The 23,696-nt window shown below is 49.3% G+C and overlaps 1 protein-coding gene across 3 annotated transcripts in view; it reads right to left on the bottom strand.

Annotated features, from left to right (window-relative positions):
* LOC125463314 (uncharacterized protein C3orf20-like) overlaps positions 1 to 23,696 on the bottom strand; it is a 180,379-nt gene that overhangs the window by 104,663 nt on the left and 52,020 nt on the right. For 2 of the 3 annotated variants that reach the window (XM_048554467.2, XM_048554468.2), the window contains exon 8: positions 15,753 to 15,974. The exons of the other annotated variant lie outside the window; for it this stretch is intronic. In XM_048554467.2, coding sequence (XP_048410424.1) covers positions 15,753 to 15,974 — 222 coding nt within the window. The remainder of the gene's footprint in view (positions 1 to 15,752; positions 15,975 to 23,696) is intronic. 3 annotated transcript variants of the gene reach the window in all.

Genomic DNA, 23,696 nt, shown 5'->3' on the forward strand with positions numbered 1-23,696 from the left:
CACCTCCACTGCCCCATCATTCCCTTCTCACTCACCTTCACTGCCCCATCACTCCCATCTTACTCAACTCCACTGTCCGTCATTCCCATCTCACTCAACTCCACTGCCCCATCATTCCCACCTCTCTCACCTCCCCTGGCCCATCATTCCCACCTCACTCACCTCCACTGTCCCATCATTCCCATCTCACTCACCTCCACTGCACCCATTGGTCCCATCTCACTCATCTCCACTGACCCATCATTCCCATCTCACTCACCTCCACTGCTCCATCATTCACATCTCAATCACCTCCACTGCACCATCACTCCCATCTGAATCACCTCCTCTGCACCATCACTCCCATCTCACTCACCTCGACTGCCACATTACTCCCATCTCACTCACCTCCACTGCCCATCATTACCATCTCACTCACCTCCACTGCCCCACCACTCCCATCTCACTCACCTCCACGGCACCATCACGCCGATCTCACTCCCCTCCACTGCCCCATCGCTCCCATCTCACTCACCTCGACTGCCGCATCACTCCCATCTCACTCAGCTCCACTGCCGCATCACTCCCATCTCACTCACCTCCACTGCCCCATCACTCCCATCACATTCACCTTCACTGCCCCATCTCTTCCATCTTCCTCACCTCCACTTTCCATCATTCCCATCTCACTCACCTCCACTGCCCCAACATTCCATCTTCACTCACCTTCCCTGGCCCATCATTCCCATCCCACTCACCTCCATTGCCCCATCACTCCCATCTCACTCATGTCCATTGCCCCATCTCTCCCCTTACACTCACCTCCACTGTCCAATCGCTCCTATCTCACTCATGTCCCATGTCCCATCATACCCACCTCACTCACGTCCACTGCTCCATCATTCGCACCTCACTCACCTCGACTGCCCCATCACTCCCATCTCACTCACTGCCACTGCCCCATCACTCCCATCACACTCATGTCCATTGCCCCATCTCTCCCATCTCACTCACATCACCTGCCCCATCACTCACATCTCACTCAACTCCACTGCCACATCATTCCCATCTCACTCACTGCCACTGCCCCATCACTCCCATCACACTCATGTCCATTGCCCCATCTCTCCCATCTCACTCACATCACCTGCCCCATCACTCACATCTCACTCAACTCCACTGCCACATCATTCCCATCTCACTCACTCCACTGCCCCATCATTCCCATCTCACTCACCACCACTGCCTGCATTGGTCCCATCTCACTCATCTCCACTGCCCCATCATTCCCATCTCACTCATCTCCATGGCACCATCACTCCCATCTCTCTCCCCTCCACTGCACCATCACACCCATCTCACTCACCTCCAAAGCCCCATCTCGCCCATCTTGCTCACCTCCACTGCCCCAGCACTCCCATCTCACTCACCTCCACTGCACCCATTGGTCCCATCTCACTCATCTCCACTGCCCCATCACTCCCATCTCACTCACCTCCCCTGCCCCGTCGGTCCCATCTCACTCATCTCCACTGCCCCATCATTCCTATATCTCTCACTCCACTGCCCCATGATTCCCATCTCACTCACCTCCCATGCCCAATCACTCCCATCTCACTCAACTCCACTGCCCCATCTCTCTCATCTCACTCACCTCTACTGCCCCGTCGGTCCCATCTCACTCACCTCCACTGCCCCGTCGGTCCCATCTCACTCACCTCCACTGCCCATCATTCCCACCTCACTCACCTCCACTGCCCCATCACTCCCATCTCACTCACCTCCACTGCCCATCATTCCCACCTCACTCACCTCCACTGCCCCATCCCTCCCATCTAACTCACCTCCACTGCCCATCATTCCCACCTCACTCACCTCCACTGCCCCATCACTCCCATCTCACTCAACTCCACTGCCCTATCACTCCCATCTCACTCACCTCCACTACCCCATCACTCCCATCTCACTCACCTTCACTGCCCCATCTCTCCCATCTTACTCAACTCCACTGTCCGTCATTCCCATCTCACTCAACTCCACTGCCCCATCATTCCCACCTCTCTCACCTCCACTGTCCCATCATTCCCATCTCACTCACCTCCACTGCACCCATTGGTCCCATCTCACTCATCTCCACTGCCCCATCACTCGCATCTCACTCACCTTCACTGCCCCATCACTCGCATCTCACTCAACTCCACTGCCCCATCTATCCCATCTCACTCACCTCCACTGCCCCGTCGGTCCCGTCTCACTCATCTCCACTGCCCCATCATTCCCATCTCTCTCACTCCACTGCCCCATGATTCCCATCTCACTCACCTCCCATGCCCCATCACTCCCATCTCACTCACCTCCACTGCCCATCATTCCCATCACACTCACCATCACTGCTCCATCGTTCCCACCTCACTCACTCCACATCCCATCATTCACACCTCACTCAACCTCCTCTGCCCGATCACTCCCATCGCATTCACTTCCACTACCCCATCATTCCCATCTCACTCACCTCCACTGCTCCATCATTCACATCTCAATCACCTCCACTGCACCATCACTCCCATCTGAATCACCTCCTCTGCACCATCACTCCCATCTCACTCACCTCGACTGCCACATTACTCCCATCTCACTCACCTCCACTGCCCATCATTACCATCTCACTCACCTCCACTGCCCCACCACTCCCATCTCACTCACCTCCACGGCACCATCACGCCGATCTCACTCCCCTCCACTGCCCCATCGCTCCCATCTCACTCACCTCGACTGCCGCATCACTCCCATCTCACTCAGCTCCACTGCCGCATCACTCCCATCTCACTCACCTCCACTGCCCCATCACTCCCATCACATTCACCTTCACTGCCCCATCTCTTCCATCTTCCTCACCTCCATTTTCCATCATTCCCATCTCACTCACCTCCACTGCCCCAACATTCCATCTTCACTCACCTTCCCTGGCCCATCATTCCCATCCCACTCACCTCCATTGCCCCATCACTCCCATCTCACTCATGTCCATTGCCCCATCTCTCCCCTTACACTCACCTCCACTGTCCAATCGCTCCTATCTCACTCATGTCCCATGTCCCATCATACCCACCTCACTCACGTCCACTGCTCCATCATTCGCACCTCACTCACCTCGACTGCCCCATCACTCCCATCTCACTCACTGCCACTGCCCCATCACTCCCATCACACTCATGTCCATTGCCCCATCTCTCCCATCTCACTCACATCACCTGCCCCATCACTCACATCTCACTCAACTCCACTGCCACATCATTCCCATCTCACTCACTGCCACTGCCCCATCACTCCCATCACACTCATGTCCATTGCCCCATCTCTCCCATCTCACTCACATCACCTGCCCCATCACTCACATCTCACTCAACTCCACTGCCACATCATTCCCATCTCACTCACTCCACTGCCCCATCATTCCCATCTCACTCACCACCACTGCCTGCATTGGTCCCATCTCACTCATCTCCACTGCCCCATCATTCCCATCTCACTCATCTCCACTGCCCCATGCTTCCCATCTCACTCATCTCCATGGCACCATCACTCCCATCTCTCTCCCCTCCACTGCACCATCACACCCATCTCACTCACCTCCAAAGCCCCATCTCGCCCATCTTGCTCACCTCCACTGCCCCAGCACTCCCATCTCACTCACCTCCACTGCACCCATTGGTCCCATCTCACTCATCTCCACTGCCCCATCACTCCCATCTCACTCACCTCCCCTGCCCCGTCGGTCCCATCTCACTCATCTCCACTGCCCCATCATTCCTATATCTCTCACTCCACTGCCCCATGATTCCCATCTCACTCACCTCCCATGCCCAATCACTCCCATCTCACTCAACTCCACTGCCCCATCTCTCTCATCTCACTCACCTCTACTGCCCCGTCGGTCCCATCTCACTCACCTCCACTGCCCCGTCGGTCCCATCTCACTCACCTCCACTGCCCATCATTCCCACCTCACTCACCTCCACTGCCCCATCACTCCCATCTCACTCACCTCCACTGCCCATCATTCCCACCACACTCACCTCCACTGCCCCATCCCTCCCATCTAACTCACCTCCACTGCCCATCATTCCCACCTCACTCACCTCCACTGCCCCATCACTCCCATCTCACTCAACTCCACTGCCCTATCACTCCCATCTCACTCACCTCCACTACCCCATCACTCCCATCTCACTCACCTTCACTGCCCCATCTCTCCCATCTTACTCAACTCCACTGTCCGTCATTCCCATCTCACTCAACTCCACTGCCCCATCATTCCCACCTCTCTCACCTCCACTGTCCCATCATTCCCATCTCACTCACCTCCACTGCACCCATTGGTCCCATCTCACTCATCTCCACTGCCCCATCACTCGCATCTCACTCACCTTCACTGCCCCATCACTCGCATCTCACTCAACTCCACTGCCCCATCTATCCCATCTCACTCACCTCCACTGCCCCGTCGGTCCCGTCTCACTCATCTCCACTGCCCCATCATTCCCATCTCTCTCACTCCACTGCCCCATGATTCCCATCTCACTCACCTCCCATGCCCCATCACTCCCATCTCACTCACCTCCACTGCCCATCATTCCCATCACACTCACCATCACTGCTCCATCGTTCCCACCTCACTCACTCCACATCCCATCATTCACACCTCACTCAACCTCCTCTGCCCGATCACTCCCATCGCATTCACTTCCACTACCCCATCATTCACATCTCACTCACCTCCACTGCACCATCTCTCCCTTCTCACTCACCTCCACTGTACCATCACTCCCATCTCACTCACCTCCACTGCCCCATCATTCATATCTCACTCATCTCCGCTGCCCCATCATTCCCATCTCTCTCACTCCACTGCCCCATCATTCCCATCTCACTCACCTCCACTGCACCCATTGGTCCCATCTCACTCATCTCCACGGCCTCATCACTCCCATCTCACTCACCTCCACTGCACCCATTGGTCCCATCTCACTCATCTCCACTGCCCCATCACTCACATCTCACTCACCTTCACTGCCCCATCACTCGCATCTCACTCAACTCCACTGCCCCATCTATCCCATCTCACTCACCTCCACTGCCCCGTCGGTCCCGTCTCACTCATCTCCACTGCCCCATCATTCCCATCTCTCTCACTCCACTGCCCCATTATTCACATCTCACTCACCTCCCATGCCCCATCACTCCCATCTCACTCACCTCCACTGCCCATCATTCCCATCACACTCACCACCACTGCTCCATCGTTCCCACCTCACTCACTCCACTGCCCCATCATTCCCATCTCACTCACCTCCACTGCACCCATTGGTCCCATCTCACTCATCTCCACGGCCTCAACACTCCCATCTCACTCACCTTCACTGCCCCATCTCTCCCATCTTACTCAACTCCACTGTCCGTCATTCCCATCTCACTCAACTCCACTGCCCCATCATTCCCACCTCACTCACCTCCCCTGGCCCATCATTCCCACCTCACTCACCTCCACTGTCCCATCATTCCCATCTCACTCACCTCCACTGCACCCATTGGTCCCATCTCACTCATCTCCACTGCCCCATCACTCGCATCACACTCACCTTCACTGCCCCATCACTCGCATCTCACTCAACTCCACTGCCCCATCTATCCCATCTCACTCACCTCCACTGCCCCGTTCGTCCCGTCTCACTCATCTCCACTGCCCCGTCAATCCCATCTCTCTCACTCCACTGCCCCATGATTCTCATCTCACTCACCTCCCATGCCCCATCATTCCCTTCTCACTCACCTCCACTGCACCATCACTCCCATCTCACTCACCTCCACTGTACCATCACTCCCATCTCACTCACCTCCACTGCCCCATCATTCCCATCTCACTCACCTCCACTGCACCCATTGGTCCCAACTCACTCATCTCCACTGCCCCATCACTCCCATCTCACTCACCTCCACTGCCCCGTCGGTCCCATCTCACTCATCCCCACTGCCCCGTCAATCCCATCTCTCTCACTCCACTGCACCATCACTCCCATCTCACTCACCTCCACTGCCCCATCATTCCCATCTCACTCACCTCCACTGCACCCATTGGTCCCAACTCACTCATCTCCACTGCCCCATCACTCCTATCTCACTCACCTTCACTGCCCCATCACTCCCATCTCACTCAACTCCACTGCCCCATCTATCCTATCTCACTCACCTCCACTGCCCCGTCGGTCCCATCACACTCATCTCCACTGCCCCATCATTCCCATCTCTCTCACTCCTCTGCCCCATCATTCCCACCTCACTCACCACCACTGCCCCATCATTCCCATCTAACTCACCTCCACTGCACCCATTGGTCCCATCTCACTCATCTCCACTGCCCCATGATTCCCCTCTCACTCACCTCCCATGCCCCATCACTCCCATCTCACTCAACTCCACTGCCCCATCTCTCCCATCTCACTCACCTCCACTGCCCCCATTGGTCCCATCTCACTCACCTCCACTGCCCATCAGTCCCATCTCACTCACCTCCACTGCCCCATCACTCCCATCTCACTCACCTTCACTGCCCCATCACTCCCATCTCACTCACCTCCACTGCCCCATCTATCCCATCTCACTCACCTCCACTGCCCCATCTATCCCATCTCACTCACCTCCAATGCCCCATCTGTCCCATCTCACTTATCTCCACTGCCCCATCATTGCCATCTCTCTCACTCCACTGCCCCATGATTCCCATCTCACTCACCTCCACTGCCCCATCTGTCCCATCTCACTCAACTCCACTGCCCCATCTCTCCCATCTCACTCACCTCTACTGCCCCGTCGGTCCCATCTCACTCACCTCCACTGCCCCATCTGTCCCATCTCACTCACCTCCACTGCCCCGTCGGTCCCATCTCACTCATCTCCACTGCACCATCATTCCCATCTCTCTCACTCCACTGCCCCATGATTCCCATCTCACTCACCGCCACTGCCCCATCTCTCCCATCTCACTCACCACCACTGCCCATGATTCCCACCTCACTCACCTGCCCTTGCCCATCATTCCCAACTCACACACCTCCACTGCCCCATCATTCCCTTCTCACTCACCTCCACTGCCCCATCGCTCCCATCTCACTCACCTTCACTGCCCCATCTCTCCCATCTTACTCACCTCCACTGTCCATCATTCCCATCTCACTCAACTCCACTGCCCCATCATTCCCACCTCACTCACCTTCCCTGGCCAATCATTCCCACCTCACTCACCTCCACTGCCCCATCATGCCCATCTCACTCACCACCACTGCACCCATTGGTCCCATCTCACTCATCTCCACTGCCCGATCACTCCCATCTCACTCACCTTCACTGCCCCATCACACCCATCTCACTGAACTCCACTGCCCCATCATTCCCATCTCACTCACCTCCACTGCACCCATTGGTCCCATCTCACTCATCTCCACTGCCCGATCACTCCCATCTCACTCACCTTCACTGCCCCATCACTACCATCTCACTGAACTCCACTGCCCCATCATTCCCATCTCACTCACCTCCACTGCACCCATTGGTCCCATCTCACTCATCTCCACTGCCCATCCTTCCCAACTCACTCACCTCCACTGACCCGTCATTCCCACCTCACTCACTTGCCCTTGCCCATCATTCCCAACTCACTCACCTCCACTGCACCATCACTCCCATCTCACTCACCTCCACTGTACCATCACTCCCATCTCACTCACCTCCACTGCCCCATCATTCCCATCTCACTCAACTCCACTGCCCCATCTCTTCCATCTCACACACCTCTACTGCCCCATCATTCCCATCTCTCTCACTCCACTGCCCCATCATTCCCAACTCACTCACCTCCACTGCACCCATTGGTCCCATCTCACTAATCTCCACTGCCCGATCGTTCCCACCTCACTCACCTCCACTGCCCCATCATTCCCATCTCACTCACCTCCACTGCACCAATCTCTCCCATCTCACTCATCTCCACTGCCCCATCACTCCCATCTCACTCACCTTCACTGCCCGATCACTCCCATCTCACTCAACTCCACTGCCCCATCTATCCCATCTCACTCACCTCCACTGCCCCATCTATACCATCTCACTCATCTCCACTGCCCTATTATTCCCATCTCTCTCACTCCACTGCCCCATGATTCCCATCTCACTCACCTCCTATGCCTCATCACTCCCAACTCACTCAACTTCACTGCCCCATCTCTCCAATCTCACTCACCTCTACTCCCCCGTCGGTCCCATCTCACTCACCTCCACTGCCCTGTCGGTCCCATCTCACTCATCTCCACTGCACCATCATTCCCATTTCTCTCACTCCACTGCCCCATGATTCCCATCTGACTCACCGCCACTGCCCCATCTCTCCCATCTTACTCACCTCCACTGCCCATCATTCCCACCTCACTCACCTGCCCTTGCCCATCATTCCCAACTCACTCGCCTCCACTGCCCCATCATTCCCTTCTCACTCACCTCCACTGCACCATCACTCCCATCTCACTCACCTCCACTGTACCATCACTCCCATCTCACTCACCTCCACTGCCCCATCATTCCCATCTCACTCACCGCCACTGCCCCATCTCTCCCATCTCACTCACCTCCACTGCCCCATCATTCACATCTCACTCACCTCCACTGCACCATCTCTCCCTTCTCACTCACCTCCACTGTACCATCACTCCCATCTCACTCACCTCCACCGCCCCAACACACCCATCTCCTTCACCTCCACTGCCCCATCGCTCCCATCTCACTCACCTCCACTGCCCCCATTGGTCCCATCTCACTCACCTCCACTTCCCATCAGTCCCATCTCACTGAACATCACTGCCCCATTCACTCCCATCTCACTCTCCTCCCCTGCCCCATCACTCCCATCACATTCACCTCCACTGCCCCATCACCCCCATCTCACTCACCTCCACTGCCCATCATTCCCACCTCACTCACTCCATGGCCCCATCATTCACACCTCACTCACCTCCACTGCCCCATCATTCCCACCTCACTCACCTCCACTGCCCCATCATTCCCATCTCACTCACCTCCACTGCACCCATTGGTCCCATCTCACTCATCTCCACTGCCCCATCACTCCCATCTCACTCACCTTCACTGCCCCATCACTCCCATCTCATTCAACTCCACTGCCCCATCTATCCCATCTTGCTCACCTCCTCTGCCCCGTCGGTCCCATCTCACTCATTTCCACTGCCCCATCATTCCCATCTTACTCACCTCCACTTTCCATCATTCCCATCTCACTCAACTCCACTGCCCCATCATTCCCATCTCTCTCACTCCACTGCCCCATGATTCCCATCTCACTCACCGCCACTGCCCCATCTCTCCCATCTTACTCATCTCCACTGCCCATCATTCCCACCTCACTCACCTGCCCTTGCCCATCAATCCCAACTCACTCACCTCCACTGCCCCATCTCTCCCATCTCACTCACCTCCACTGCCCCATCATTCACATTTCACTCACCTCCACTGCACCATCTCTCCCTTCTCACTCACCTCCATTGTACCATCACTCCCATCTCACTCACCTCCACTGCCCCATCACTCCCATCTCACTCCCCTCCACTGCCCCATTGGTCCCATCTCACTCACCTCCCCTGCGCCATCACTCCCATCTCACTCAACTCCACTGCCCCATCTCTCCCATCTCACTCACCTCTACTGCCCCGTCGGTCCCATCTCACTCACCTCCACTGCCCCATCGCGCCCATCTCACTCACTTCCACTGCCCCATCACTCCCATTACACTCACCTCCACTGTCCCATCATTCCTACCTCACTCACCTCCACTGCCCCATCATTCCCATATCACTCACCTCCACTGCCCCATCGCGCCCATCTCACTCACTTCCACTGCCCCATCACTCCCATTACACTCACCTCCACTGTCCCATCACTCCCATCTCACTCACCTCCACTGCCCCATCGTTCCCACCTCACTCACCTCCACTGCCCCATCATTCCCATCTCACTCACCTCCACTGCCCCATCTCTCCCATCTCACTCACCTCCACTGTCCCATCACGCCCACCGGCACCCCCCTATCACTTTCAGCCTAAGCCCTCAGCAACAATTCTACCATCACCCTGCACAGGTCTCACACACAGGTCTCACACACAGGCACACACACACACATATACACACACACACACACACACACACACACACACACACACACACAGGTCACACAGACACGGGTCACACCGATAGACATGGGTCACATTCACAGGCACTGAGGCGGGATAAAGATGGAGGAGTAGCAGTGTTAATCAAGGATAGCATTGGTGCTGTAATTAGTGACGTCCTTGTTGCACAGATCACACTAAGAAAGGTGGGAAAGTATGTTGTAGGTGATGGTTGAATGGTATTATCGTTTGACAGTTAATCCAGAAACTCCGCCCATGACCTGGGGCCTCGGGTTTGAATCTCTCCGCGGCAGACGGTAGAATTGGAGTTCAATTTTAAAAAATCAGGAATTAAGAATCTACCGATGACCATGAAATCATTGTTGATTGTTGGAAAAATCCAGTAGGTTCACAAATGTCTTTCAGATTAGGAGAGCTGTCTCACAGATTATTCAAACAACAGCCTAACATCGTCAAACTCAGCTGACCTTATGATGGAGGGAAGGTCATAAATGAAGCAGCTCAAGATGGTTGGGTGTAAGTCACTACCCTGAGGAACTCCTGTCTTGATGTCCTGGAACTGAAATGAGTGACCTCCAACCATGAACATCTTCCTATGTCTCAGGTATCACTCTCACAAATGGAGGATTTGCTCCTTGGTACCTATTGATTCCAGTTTTGCTTGGGCTTCTTGATGCTACACTCAAACAAATGAGGCCTTGATGCCAAGGGCTGTCACTCTCATGGGATTCAGCTCTTTAGTCCATGTTTGAACCAAGGCTGTAATGAGGTCAGGAGCTGAGCGGCCCTGGACGAGCCCAAACTGGGCGTCACTGAACAGGTTATTGCTGAGCAGGCACTGCTCGATAGCGCTGTTACTGACACCTTCCATCACTTTACTGATGATCAATAGTAGACTGATGGTGTGGTAATCGATCAGGTTGGATTTGTCCTGCTTTTAATGTACAAGATATGCTTGGGCAATTTTCCACATTGTTGGATAGATCCAGTGCTGTAGCTGTACTGGAACAGCTTAGCTAGGAGAGCAACAAGTTCTGGAGCACAAGTCTTCAGTACTTTTGCCAGAATGTTGTCAGAGCCCTTGCAATATCCAGTGTCTCCAAATGTTTCTTGATATCACGTGGAGTGAACTGGATTGGGCAAAGGCTTGAACCTGTAATGCTGGAGGCCACTGCTGGAGGCCAAGATAGATCATCCACTCAGTAATTCTGACTGAAGACTGTTGTGAATGTTTCAGGCTTATCTTTTGTAACGGTGTGTTGGGTCCATGTCTCTGTCACTTGTTGCTTTGCTGTTTGGCATGCAAGTCGTCCAATCTGGTGGTTTCACCAGGTTGACACCTCATCTACAGGTATGCCTGGTGTTGATCCTCGTGTGGCCTTCTGCACTTCCCTGGCTTGACGGTAATGGTTGCGAGGGGCATATGCTGGGCCATGAGGTTACAGATTGTACTGGAGTACAATTCGGCTGCTGTAGATGCCCACAGCGCCTCTTGGATGACCAGCCTTGAGCTGCTAGATCTGCAGGATGTCTGCACCATTTAGCATGGAGACAGTGCAACACAAAATGATGGAGACTATTCTCAATGCAGGACTGTGCATTGGTCACTCTTACCGATACGGTCATGGACAGATGTATCTGCAGCTGGCAGATTGGTAACGATGAGGACTAGTATATTTTCCCCTCTTGTTGGTTCCCTCACCACCTGCCACAGACCCAGTCTAGCAGCTACGTCCTTCAGGACCTGACCAGCTCAATCAGTAGTACTGCTGCTGAGCCACTGTTGGTGATGGACATTGAAGTTCCCCACACAGAGTGCATTTTGCATCCTTGCCACCCTCAGTGCTATTATTCAAGTGTTATTCAACATGGAGGAGTACTGATTCATCAGCTGAGAGAGAACAGTATGTGGTAATCAACAGAAGGTTTACTTGCCCATTTTTAACTTGAAGCCAAGAGACTTCCCAAGTCAATGTTGAGGACTTCCAGGGCAACTACCTCCTGATTCTATTGCTCTTACCACCACCTCTGCTGGGTCAGTCCTGCTGGGGACAGATAATATCTAGGGATGGCGATGGTGGCATTTTGGACATTGTAAGGAATGACAAATCCAACTCGGCCAATTACTGTCCCATCAGTCTCCTGTCGATCATCAGTAAAGTGATGGAAGGTGTCAGCAACAGCGCTATCAAGCAGCACCCGCTCAGCGATAACCTGCTCAGTGGTAATGATGCCCCACAGTGTGTCCATAATCTACAAGGCACAAGTCAGCTATATGCTGGAATATCCACACTTGCCTGGATGAGTGCAGCTCCAACAACACTCAAGAAGCTTGACAACACCAGGACAAAGCAGTCTGTTTGATTGGCACAGCATCCACAAGCATTCACTCCCTCCTCCATCAACCCCCATTAGCAGCAGTGTCTACTATCTACAAGATGCACTGCAGAAACTTACCAAAGATCCTCAGACAGCACCTTCAAAACTCATGAGCCACATCAATCTGGAAGCATGAGGTCAGCAGATACATGTAAACACCACTACCTTCAAGTTCCCCTCCAAGCCACTCACTATTCTGCCTTGGAAATATATTGCCATTCATTTAATGTCACTGAGTCAAAAACCTGGAACTTCCTCCCACCATCCAGCACGTGGACAGCACTTGTTCCAGGCATCTCATTACCATCTTCTCACAGGCAACCACAGACAGGCAACAAATTCTGGTCCAACCAATGATGCCCACATCTCACAAGTGCATAAAAAATGACATTCAATGGTGTTGCCATCACTGAATTCTTCACTATCAACACCCTGAGGGTTACCATTGACCAGAAATTCAACTGGACTCACTGTATTAAATACATTGGCTATAAGAGTAGGGCAGAGGTTAGGAATCCTACAGTGAGTAACTCACAGGGAGTAACTTTAGGAAGTTAAGAAGTGAGTTATTGTCCAGTAGATGAAACAAAATGCAGTGAAAAGGAAGGAAGGAAGTAACAACGGATGTATGTAAGTTGAGCGAATGAGCAAATATCTGGTAGATGCTAAATAATGTAGAAAAATGTGAAGTTATTCACCTTGCCAGGAAAAATGAAGAAGCAGAGTAATGCTTTATTGGAACATGAGTGGAATTCCAAGGTGCGGAGGAACTTAGGTGTTCTAGTTCATGATTCACAAAGTGTTAGTATATTGGTGCAGCATCGAATCAGGAACATTAATGCAATGCTATCTTTTATTGAAATTCTTTGAAGTTAAAGGTGAAGAGTCATGCTTTTGTTATCCATGGCTTTGGCGAGTCAACATGTCAAAAACTGTCCAGTTTTAGTCTCCTTATTTAAGAATGGATGTAAATGTGTTTGAGGTGTTTCAAAGGTTTAATAGATTGATATCTGGTTTGAATGGGTTGTGTTATAATAGAACATAGAACATAGAACAGTACAGCACAGAACAGGCCCTTCAGCCCACAATGTTGTGCCGACCATTGATCCTCATGTATGCACCCTCAAATTTCTGTGACCATATACATGTCCAGCAGTCTCTTAAATGACCCCAATGACCTTGCTTCCACAACTGCTGCTGGCAACGCATTCCATGCTCTCACAACTCTCTGCGTAAAGAACCTGCCTCTGACATCCCCTCTATACTTTCCACCAACCAGCTTAAAACTATGACCCCTCGTGCTAGCCATTTCTGCCCTGGGAAATAGTCTCTGGCTATCAACTCTATCTATGCCTCTCATTATCTTGTATACCTCAATTAGGTCCCCTCTCCTCCTCCTTTTCTCCAATGAAAAGAGACCGAGCTCAGTCAACCTCTCTTCATAAGATAAGCCCTCCAGTCCAGGCAGCATCCTGGTAAACCTCCTCTGAACCCTCTCCAAAGCATCCACATCTTTCCTATAATGATGGGCTTATTTCCACTAGAGGTCAGGGAAGGGAAGGATAACTGATTGAGGTTTATAAGATGCTAGACAACGTGGATGTGGAAAGGATGTTTCCTCTTGTGCATGAGTCCAAAATTAGTGGGGGCAATTAATGAGGAGATCTTTTCTCAGAGGGCTGTGTGGCTTTGCAACTCTCTGTCTCAGAGGCAGTGAAATCGGGGCCATTGAGTATTGTTAAGCTGGAGGTGGGTGATATTTTCTTGTTAGGCAGGGGATCAGAGGTTATCAGGGATAGATGAGAATGTGGAATTCAAACATGAACAGATAGGCCACAATCTTATTGGATATTGGGGGGTGCTGAATTGTCTACCTCTCCTCCTATTTCATATGTTGTGAACTGTCTGATTCAGCTTCAGGAAGGAGTCAGCGAGAGAGATGGAGTCAGTGATTAGTGAATGTAATTTATGATTGAGATGGGATAGTGACTTCAGTCTGTCCAGTATTTTATTGGAGAACGTTTATGCTTGAAGGGATATGGGCCAATGTAGGCAAATGGGGCTGGAGTAGGCCATTCAGTCCTTCGAGCCAGCACCACCATTCATTATGATCATGGCTGATCATCCACAATCAGTATCCTGATCCTGCCTTATCCCCATAACCCTTGATTCCACTATCTTTAAGAGCTCTATCCATCTCTTTCTTGAAAGTATCCAGAGAGTTGGCCTCCACTGCCTTCTGGGGCAGAGCATTCCATATATCCACCTCTCTCTGGGTGAAGAAGTTTTTCCTCAACTCTGTTCTAATACAGTTTTGGGAACCTGGTCAGCATGAAACAGTTGAGCCAAAGGGCCAGTTTCCAAGCTGTTTACCTCTATGGCTCTATGACATTTGTGTTTTTATCCAGTGCTGGATGTCAGACGATGTGACCTGCCTGGGCCAGGGGAGGTGCCGAGGGAAGTGGCACTGAGCTAACACTGGCTGTCAACAGTATAGGGACAGAGGGAGAGTTCGGGGAGGAGGGGTAAAAGATATATCAGAGGTTTCAATGCAATTCCCTTCCAGCCACCCGCCCCCATCTCTGCCCGTCACTCTCACCACACCACTCCACCCACCACCCCCCCCCCCCCCCCCAACCTTACATTACTCACCACACCCAGGCCATCTGCACAATTTTACCGAATAACCTACAGGACACATACAAGTAAAATAGGCCTCAAATTCCCATTCTCCAACCATTTCACTCTGAACTAAGATCCGAAGATTTGAGATTCCAAACAATTTTATCCTCACAGCAAATCAGTTGGTTGAGGTTTCAATCTCAGTTCTTGGGAGTCCCTTACAACAGACAGATCCCTTCACAGACAGACTCCTTCCAGTAGACAGATCCCTCACAACAGACAGATCCTTTACAATAGATCCCTTACAACAGACAGATCCCTTTCTTACATCAGGTCCCTCGCAACACACAATTCAAGAGAGGAGATTGTTGAGCTGTAGCTGATCAAAAGCTCAATTTGGCCAATGTGTCATATTACCCTGTTCCTTCCCTTATTAACGCCAAACATCTTTTTTCTCAAAACACACAGGTCCATGTCACTGCGTCATGGATAAAGATGTCAGTCTCAACGTTTGAAGGATACTAAATGATGGCCGACCCATCATTCAATGCATAATGCAGCTTACTTAAAGCAGGGTTCTCCACTTTTAAATTTGGAATGACAGGTATCCCATCCTTTAGAAGTGGCATCTCTGGCATTGCCATGTACTTCCTGAATCTAGGTTCAATTTTGGCCTCTTCATAATGCAGCAGAATCACTGGCTTGTCAAATCCATATTTCATCATCATTGACTTTTCAAAATTGCTGAATAGAAAACAGGAGAAAATTGGTTAGGTATCGTGGTGGAAGGGTTTGAATACTTAGTAAGTATTGGAACAGGTTCTCTAAACTCCTTTAGACCTGGCACAGAAACCCAGATCCTGGTACTGAGATGACCTTTAACCTATAAACAGCACAAGAAATGAAAATGTCTAGATTCTCTGAAAACTCTGTGAAATCTATCATTGTTTTTAAGATTGTTTGAAAAATGACTTTTAACAGTTTGCTTCAGTTGTGAAGAGATTGGTTATAATTTTCTTGGATAATGACAAATACTGATTTATATGACTTGGCAACCCCTTGACCTGGATGCTGTACCAATAGGATGGATGTTAAGAAAAAAATTATGTAACTGGCAGATTCAAAGGACAACTACATGCTAAGGTGCTGGAGGGTGAAAACAATCATGTTAGAGATGCATACATGAGCAGAAATGTTTTTTTTGTTGTAATAAGGTGTGCAGCAGAAGCCTGTATTTGGTGAACAATAAGACATGGACTGTGTGAGACACAGAGAGAAGCAGATTCTATGACAGGTAGTGTTGCTGTTAGTTTTGCTACTAAATGCCACTAACAAAGGGCAAATAAAGTCCTAGAGCTCACAGGGAAGCCTCAGGTTCAATAAAGAGCTCAGAAGATGCCCATATCCAACTAATAACGGTGCAACTGAACCACACAGACTCAGTATAAACGAGGCTCACAGGAATCTTAGAATGGCCTCTATATATCTCCACATAGTGTGGGCTCAGAGAAATCCTGGGAGCCATGAGGGCCCAGAAGAAGCGTTATGCAATAAGAACTCAGAGCAGCAGGTAGTGATGTTTGAAAGCCATTGCAACCAAATTATTTTGCACAACTGAGCTAAAGTAGAGCTCAGGGACTACAGCTGAGGCAATACGTATTTGGTGAAGTTCTCTGTTTGTGTAAGGCTATCGTTGTGTCTGTGAGTAAGTGCTGAAGTGCAGTATCCAAGAAACCAAGAGAGCCTAGCCCCAGGGAAACAAGGTGGAATACTAGAGCTTGGCTATTATTGAGGCAGTCTTTGATAGAGTGGTTCTTGAGGAACTTTAAAGGCCAGATAATCTGAAATAACGAATTGTAATCCCTTATGATGCATTAATGAGATTTGGTGTCCCACGGCATCCCTAACCTGTGTGTGTGTGTTTGGGGATTGGGGAGTGTTGTTGGTGACCACAGTGAGATCTTTTTGATCATCTAACTTGCTATTTAACATGTGATGTGGATTCCTTGTTCATCGTAAGATAAATACCCATATTTACTTCATATTAAGTTCAGCATGTTAGAATATAAATCATATCTACCTTTGCATAGCCGAAACTGCTTTTTGCCAATAACTTATTCATGTTTGTTTGAGTGAACTTTATTTGCAATGAATTAGTTACTCTTAGTTATTGGAAGAAACCTACCTGAACTGTTTCTAAAATTTATATAATTAGCCACATCATCATTCTGATTAAATGTAAAATTTGTTCTGGCCAACAGAGCAGCAGGGGCAAGAAAGGAATTGCTTGGAAGAAACAGAAAGCTGACGGAGATGAAAAGAGGGACAAAAAGAATTCTTGACAGGAGAAGAAGTAAATCTCTCTAAGGAAAACGTCAGTTACTTGGTTCAAGAAAAGTAGACACGAACCCTTTTTTGCAAGCTGGCTGAAAAAAAGTATAAAACCTGGAAAGCTGTGTTAATAATGTTAGAGAGCTGCGTGTTGAGTAGCAGCGGCCAAACCACAAACCTGGGGTTATTGATTTGTTGGTTGGAAAAGAGCGATGGAAATCAGAACTGTCATGACTCGAGGGAGAGTGGATTGTGGAAGTGTGCCTGGGAAAACTAGTTGGATAGGACTCCTGACCTAGCCTTCCTGAATAACAGACAGAATGTTACGGTGGTGTCAGCTACGCAGTGTCGTATGTCCAGGAGGGATGATGGATGTGCCTGCACTAGATATCTTTAACTATTTACCATGATGTGTATCTATTTCAAGTGGCATTTGTCTCTTAATTCATGTTTCATTTCTATTGGTACTGATTTGTGTTAAATTGAAGGTTACAAAAAATGAGATCTTGTTCATAATTTCGACACTTGGGGGTCATTCAGTTCTTTTGGCATTTGATTCCTCAGAAGGCATGTTGGTGGGAGTGGGGTTCAGGGGTGGGTGGGGTGGTCTGGGGGTAAGTGTGGATCATATGACGCACTCATCACACAGTGCGCTATGAACCGGGGAAAATAGGCTTAACTTCAAAACTGTGGCAAATGTTCATGCCAATGACAATGAGCCTATTATGCTAGCAGGCTCCACCATTGAACAGCCAGTAAACTACAGGCTGATTTGCAGTTATCCTGGGAGGGACTGATCACTCAGCTGAGCAGACTCAGAACGACTGGTTCCAAGAATATTGTATTGTAGAATAATCCAGCACCAGAAGAGGCCATTCGGCCCAATTGTGCTTGTCCTATCTCTTTCAAGAAGTTTTCTATTGAGTCCCACTTCCTTGTTCTTTCCCTTCAAGCAAGCGTGTTTTCCTTGTGAAGTATTTATCTAATTCCATTTTTCAAGTTACCACTGAAACTCCTCCCACCATCCCTTCATGCAGTGCATTCCAGACCACAAAGACTCAGTTATCTGTAAGAATAATAGGGTTGTAATGGTAGAGGATTTTAACTGTGCAAACGTGGACTGCCATAGTGTTAAGGGCTTGAATGGCGAAGTATTTGTTAACTGTGTACAAGAACATTTTCTTATTCAGTATGTGGATGTACCTGCTAGGGAACAAGCAAAACTTGGCCTACCCTTTGGAAATAAAGCAAAGCATGTGACTAAAGTGTCAGTAGATAGCTTTGGGGCCAGTGATCACAATCCAATTATTTTTAAAATGGTTATGGAGAAGAATAGGCTTGATCTAAAAGTTAAAGTTCTAAATTGGAGCAAGGCCGATGTTGATGGTTATGGCAAGAAGTTTCAAAGTGGAGAAGCTATTTGCAGGTAAAGGGACGGCTGGAAAGTGAGATGCCTTCAAATATGAGATGATGTGAGTCCAGAGACAGTACGTTCCTGTTCATATAAATGGCAAGGTTGGTACGTGTATGGAAGAATTGAGGCTCTGATCAAGAAAAAGAAAGAAGCATATGTCAGGTAGAAACAGTTGAGATCGAGTGAATCTGTAGTGATTGGAACAAGGTTGGCCAGGTAGATTTTGTTGAGTATGGATCCCTGATTGGGGCTGCTAACCTGTGCCAATCAGGGAGCCCTGGCTGACAGATATAAACGGGGGTCTCTGAGACTCCTTACTCTGGGGACTGGCTCTCAGATGGCTGGTCAGAGTCTACTTACTGTGCACAAGTTTGAAAAAAGGGTGATTTGGAGACAGGATACTGGCCTCCATGCCGTTACTTCAATGGTGATGACAGAAAACAGTACAGACCTAAAGAAAATGTGCTTGCAACGACTGTCTTTGTGTTGGGGTAAGCATTTCTGGCATCATGCCTTTATTTGGGAAGCTTGACTTGTTTGATCCTGCTGTCAAAGTCTGGGCCCAGGATATGGAAAAAACATGTAACTTTTTCTTGGCAAATGACACTGGGGCAAATGAAAAGCAACAAGTAATTCTTTCGACTGCTTGCGGGCCCGCAGCATTTTCGGCCATTTGGAGACTTTATTCTCCTGAGGCACCAGATATTAAAACCTTTCAAGAGTTGACAGATTTAGTTGAGGAATGTTACGACCCTAAGCCTCCACTGTTTCTGAGACATCATCGGTTTTATTTGGCTGTTCGAGAAACAGAAGAATACCTATTAGGGTTTTTAACAAAGTAAAGATGGCTGGCAGTTTTGTGATTTTGGTTTAACCATGAATGAGACACGGAGCGACCGTTTGGTACGTGGGATTAATAACCATGCAAAAGTGAAGCTCGACTGGACTTCAAACTGGCACCACAACTGGCTCTGTCATTAGAAAATGCAGCAAGAGGGGCAAGGGAGCTACAGGGTATCCCGTTAGAAGTGGACACCTTCACCTGTCTAACTGATCTTCGGGAACACCAAGGCTATGGGCCAATACACATTGCCTGTGTCCATGTCAGAGTCGGAGGAACTGGACATAGGACAAAATGTCCCAGGAGAAGCTACAAGAGAAAGAACAGGCCCATATGCCCAGAATTAGGGAGTGAGGGAGGTAGTGATTGGAACGAGGGTGGCCAGGTCAATCTCATTGAATATGACTTCCCTGATGGAGGCTGTTAATCTGGACCAATCAGGGAGCCTTGGCTGACAGATATAGACAGGAGTCTCAGAGCCTCCTCACTCAGGGGGCTGGCTCTGAGCTAGCTGGTCAGAATCTATTTACTGTACACATGCAAATAAAGGGTTATTTAGAGACAGCATACCAGCCTTCGTGACATTATTTCAGAATCCCCAGAGGAGTATACTAAAGAGGGAAATCAGGAGGGCAGAAAGGTGACATGAAATAGCTTTGACAAATAGGGTTAAGGAGAATCCAAAAAGATTCTACAAATATATTAAAGACAAAAGAGAAATTAGTGAGTAAATAGGGCCCCTTTAAGATCAACATGGCCAGCTATGTGTGGAACCACATGAGATGGGTGAGATACCAAATGAATATTTCATGTCAATTTTTATTCTGGAGAAGGCTATGGAAGCTAGAGAATGTGGAAAAATAAACAGTGATATCTTGAATTGTCCATTTCAGAGGAGGAGGTGCTGTACATCTTAAAACGTATAAAGATGGATAAATCCCCATGAACAGAACAAGTGTATCCTAGAGCTTTGTGGGTAATTTTGGAAATGATTTCTGGGCCCCTTGCTGAGATATACATATCATCAATGGCCATGGATGAAGTGCTGAAGAAGACTGGAGGTTGTCTGATGTTGTGCCATTATTTAAGAGAGGTGGTAAGGAAAAGCCGGGGAACCATAGACCAGTGACCCCAATGTCAGTGGTGGATAAATTGTTGGAGGGGATTCTGAGAGACAGGATTTACACGTATTTGGAAAAACAATGACTAATTAGGGATGGTCAAAATGGCTCTGTGCATGGGAAATCATATCTCACTTACTTGATTGAGTTTTTGAAGAAGTGACACATAAGATTGATGAAGGCAGAGCAGTGGATATTGTCTCTATATGGGCTTCAGCATGGTGTTTGGCAGGTTCGACATGGTAGATTAGTTAGCAAGGTTATAGATTGCTAGAAAAGCTCAGCAAATCTGGCAGTATCTGTGGAGAGAAATCAGAGTTAAGGTTTCAGGTCCAGTGATCCTTCCTCAGAACTGATGACAGCTAGGGAAATGTTGGTTTTTATGCTGAAGGTGGGTGAGGGGAGCAGGTAAAGAGTAAATGATAAGAAGACAGAGAATGAAAGGACAGAGAAGGGAGTGGATAATGATCAGCCTATGGGGGTGAATAGCTACTAATGGGAAGTGTTAGTGGCTAACAATGAGTTGTGCGTAATAGCAGACCATGTGATAACAAGGCCTGGAGAATCCAAGATAACAAAGTGTGGGGCTGGATGAACACAGCAGGCCAAGCAGCATCTCAGGAGCAGAAGGCCTGATGTGTGGAGGTTGGGGTAAGGACATGGGAGAGCAAAATCTAACAATTGTTGAACTCAATACTGAGTCCAGAAGGCTGTCGAGTTCCTGAGTTTGTGCTGATCTTTGCTGGAGCACTGCAGCTAGCCTGAAGGAGAGATGTTGGCCAGGGAAGAGGTTGGAATGTTGAAATGGCAGGAAACTGGAAACTCAGGGTTTTTTTGTGTGTACTGGTCATCTCTCTTTTTGGGCTTTATCTCCACCTATCGTTTATTCCTAACCCCTCCTCTTACCCTATCTTCCACATAAAATCCAACATTTTCCTAGCTGCCATCAGTTCTGAGGAAGGACCCAGAACATTAACTCTAGTTTATCTCCATGGATGCTGCTAGATCTGCTGAGCTTTTTCAGCAATTTCTAGTTTTGTTTCTGATTTCTGGAATCCATAGTTCTTTTGGTTTGTATTTAGATAAGATGGAATACAGGGAGAACTAGCCACTTGGATACAAAATTGATTTGAGGGTAGAAAACGGAGGGTGGTGGTGGAGGATTGCTTTTCAGACTGGAAGCCTGTGACCAGCAGTGTGCCACAAAGATCGGTGCTGGGTCCACAGCTTTTTGTCATTTATATAAATGATTTGCATGTGAATATAGGAGGTATGGTTAGTAAGTTTGCAGATAATACCAAAATTGGTGGTGCAGTAGACAGGGAAGATGGTCTTGGAGTACAATGGGACTTTGATCAGATGGGCCAAGGAGTGGCAGATGGAGTTTAGATAAATGTGAGGTGTTGCATTTTGGTAATGCAAAACAGGGCAGCAAGGGTCCTGGGGAGTATTGCTGAGCAAAGAGACCTGGAGGTGCAGGTTCATATCTCCATGACAGGAGAGTTGCAGGTACATAAGACAGTGAAGAAGGCATTTGCCTTTATTGGTCAGTGCAGCATAGGAGTTGGGATGTCATGTTGCAGCTGTACAGGACTTTGGTTAGGCCACTTTTGTAATACTGTGTTCAGTTCTGGTCTCACTCCCATGGGGAAGATGTGGTTAAACTTGAAGAGGTTCGGAAAAGATTTACAAGGATGTTGCCAAGATTGGAGGGTTTGAGCGAAAGGGAGAGGCTGAGTAGGCTGGGGCTATTTTCCCTGGAGTGTTGGAGGCTGAGGCGAGACTTTAGAGAGGTTTATGAAATCATGAGGGACATGAATAGAATGAATAGATAAGGACTTTTCCTCAGAGCATAGGAGTTCAAAACTGGAGGGCATAGGTTTAAGGTGAGAAGGGAAAGATTTTAAAGGGTCCTGAGGGGCAAGCTTTTCATGCAAAGGGTGTTGTGCGGGTGGAATGAGCTACCAGAGGAAATGATGGACGCTGGTACAATTACAACATTTAAAAGGCATCTAGATGGGTACGTCAACAGGAAGGGTTTGGAGGGATATGGACCATATGCTGACAAACGAGACAAACAGGTCAGATTGGGATGTCTGGTTAGCATGGATGAGTTGGACTGAAGGGTCTTTTTCCATGCTGTATAACTCTGAATCTTTCCTTCATCCTCTCTCAGGTGAAGACAGCACATCACCCAAGGGTGAGACAGGTGGAGGTGACCTCCTCAAGTGACAGATACCTGGATGGTCACTGGTGCTAACCAGCTCCGTTAGGATGGAACCCGGACCTCCTGAAGCTCATAAGCAGAGTAAAGTGACCTCTCAACATGCTGATTTATGCTGGGTGTATCCCCTCCTTCCAACAGGAACTCAATTCCCATTCCTCCTGCCCCGTAGAGTGACTCAGGAAAGGGCACCTTGTGTTGGCGTTGGTGTTAATGCTCTCCCTCCATTTTCCTCACTAGAGGTCTGCGTGTTGAACTGTGTAGTCTGTTCTTGTGCCAGAGTGAAGGCTGGCACATAAAGGAGGAATTGAAGGTGAGTGAGGTGCAAGGCAAGTGAAGTCACTTCCAAGAAATTGGCAATTCCCTGCCAACTGCTGGCAGCATATCCCTCAGGAGGCTCAGTGTGTGGGGAGCAGCCTAATGCCTGGCTCCAGACTAAAGCTCTTGAATCTCACTGATCAAAGACTGTCAGCTTCACTGGAGAAACCACACTCACAGGTGAGCTCCTGCACTAACTGTTAAAGCCAGATTGGGC

The sequence above is a fragment of the Stegostoma tigrinum genome, chromosome 25 (genome assembly GCF_030684315.1).
Source record: "Stegostoma tigrinum isolate sSteTig4 chromosome 25, sSteTig4.hap1, whole genome shotgun sequence".
Classification (NCBI taxonomy): Eukaryota; Metazoa; Chordata; class Chondrichthyes; order Orectolobiformes; family Stegostomatidae; genus Stegostoma; species Stegostoma tigrinum.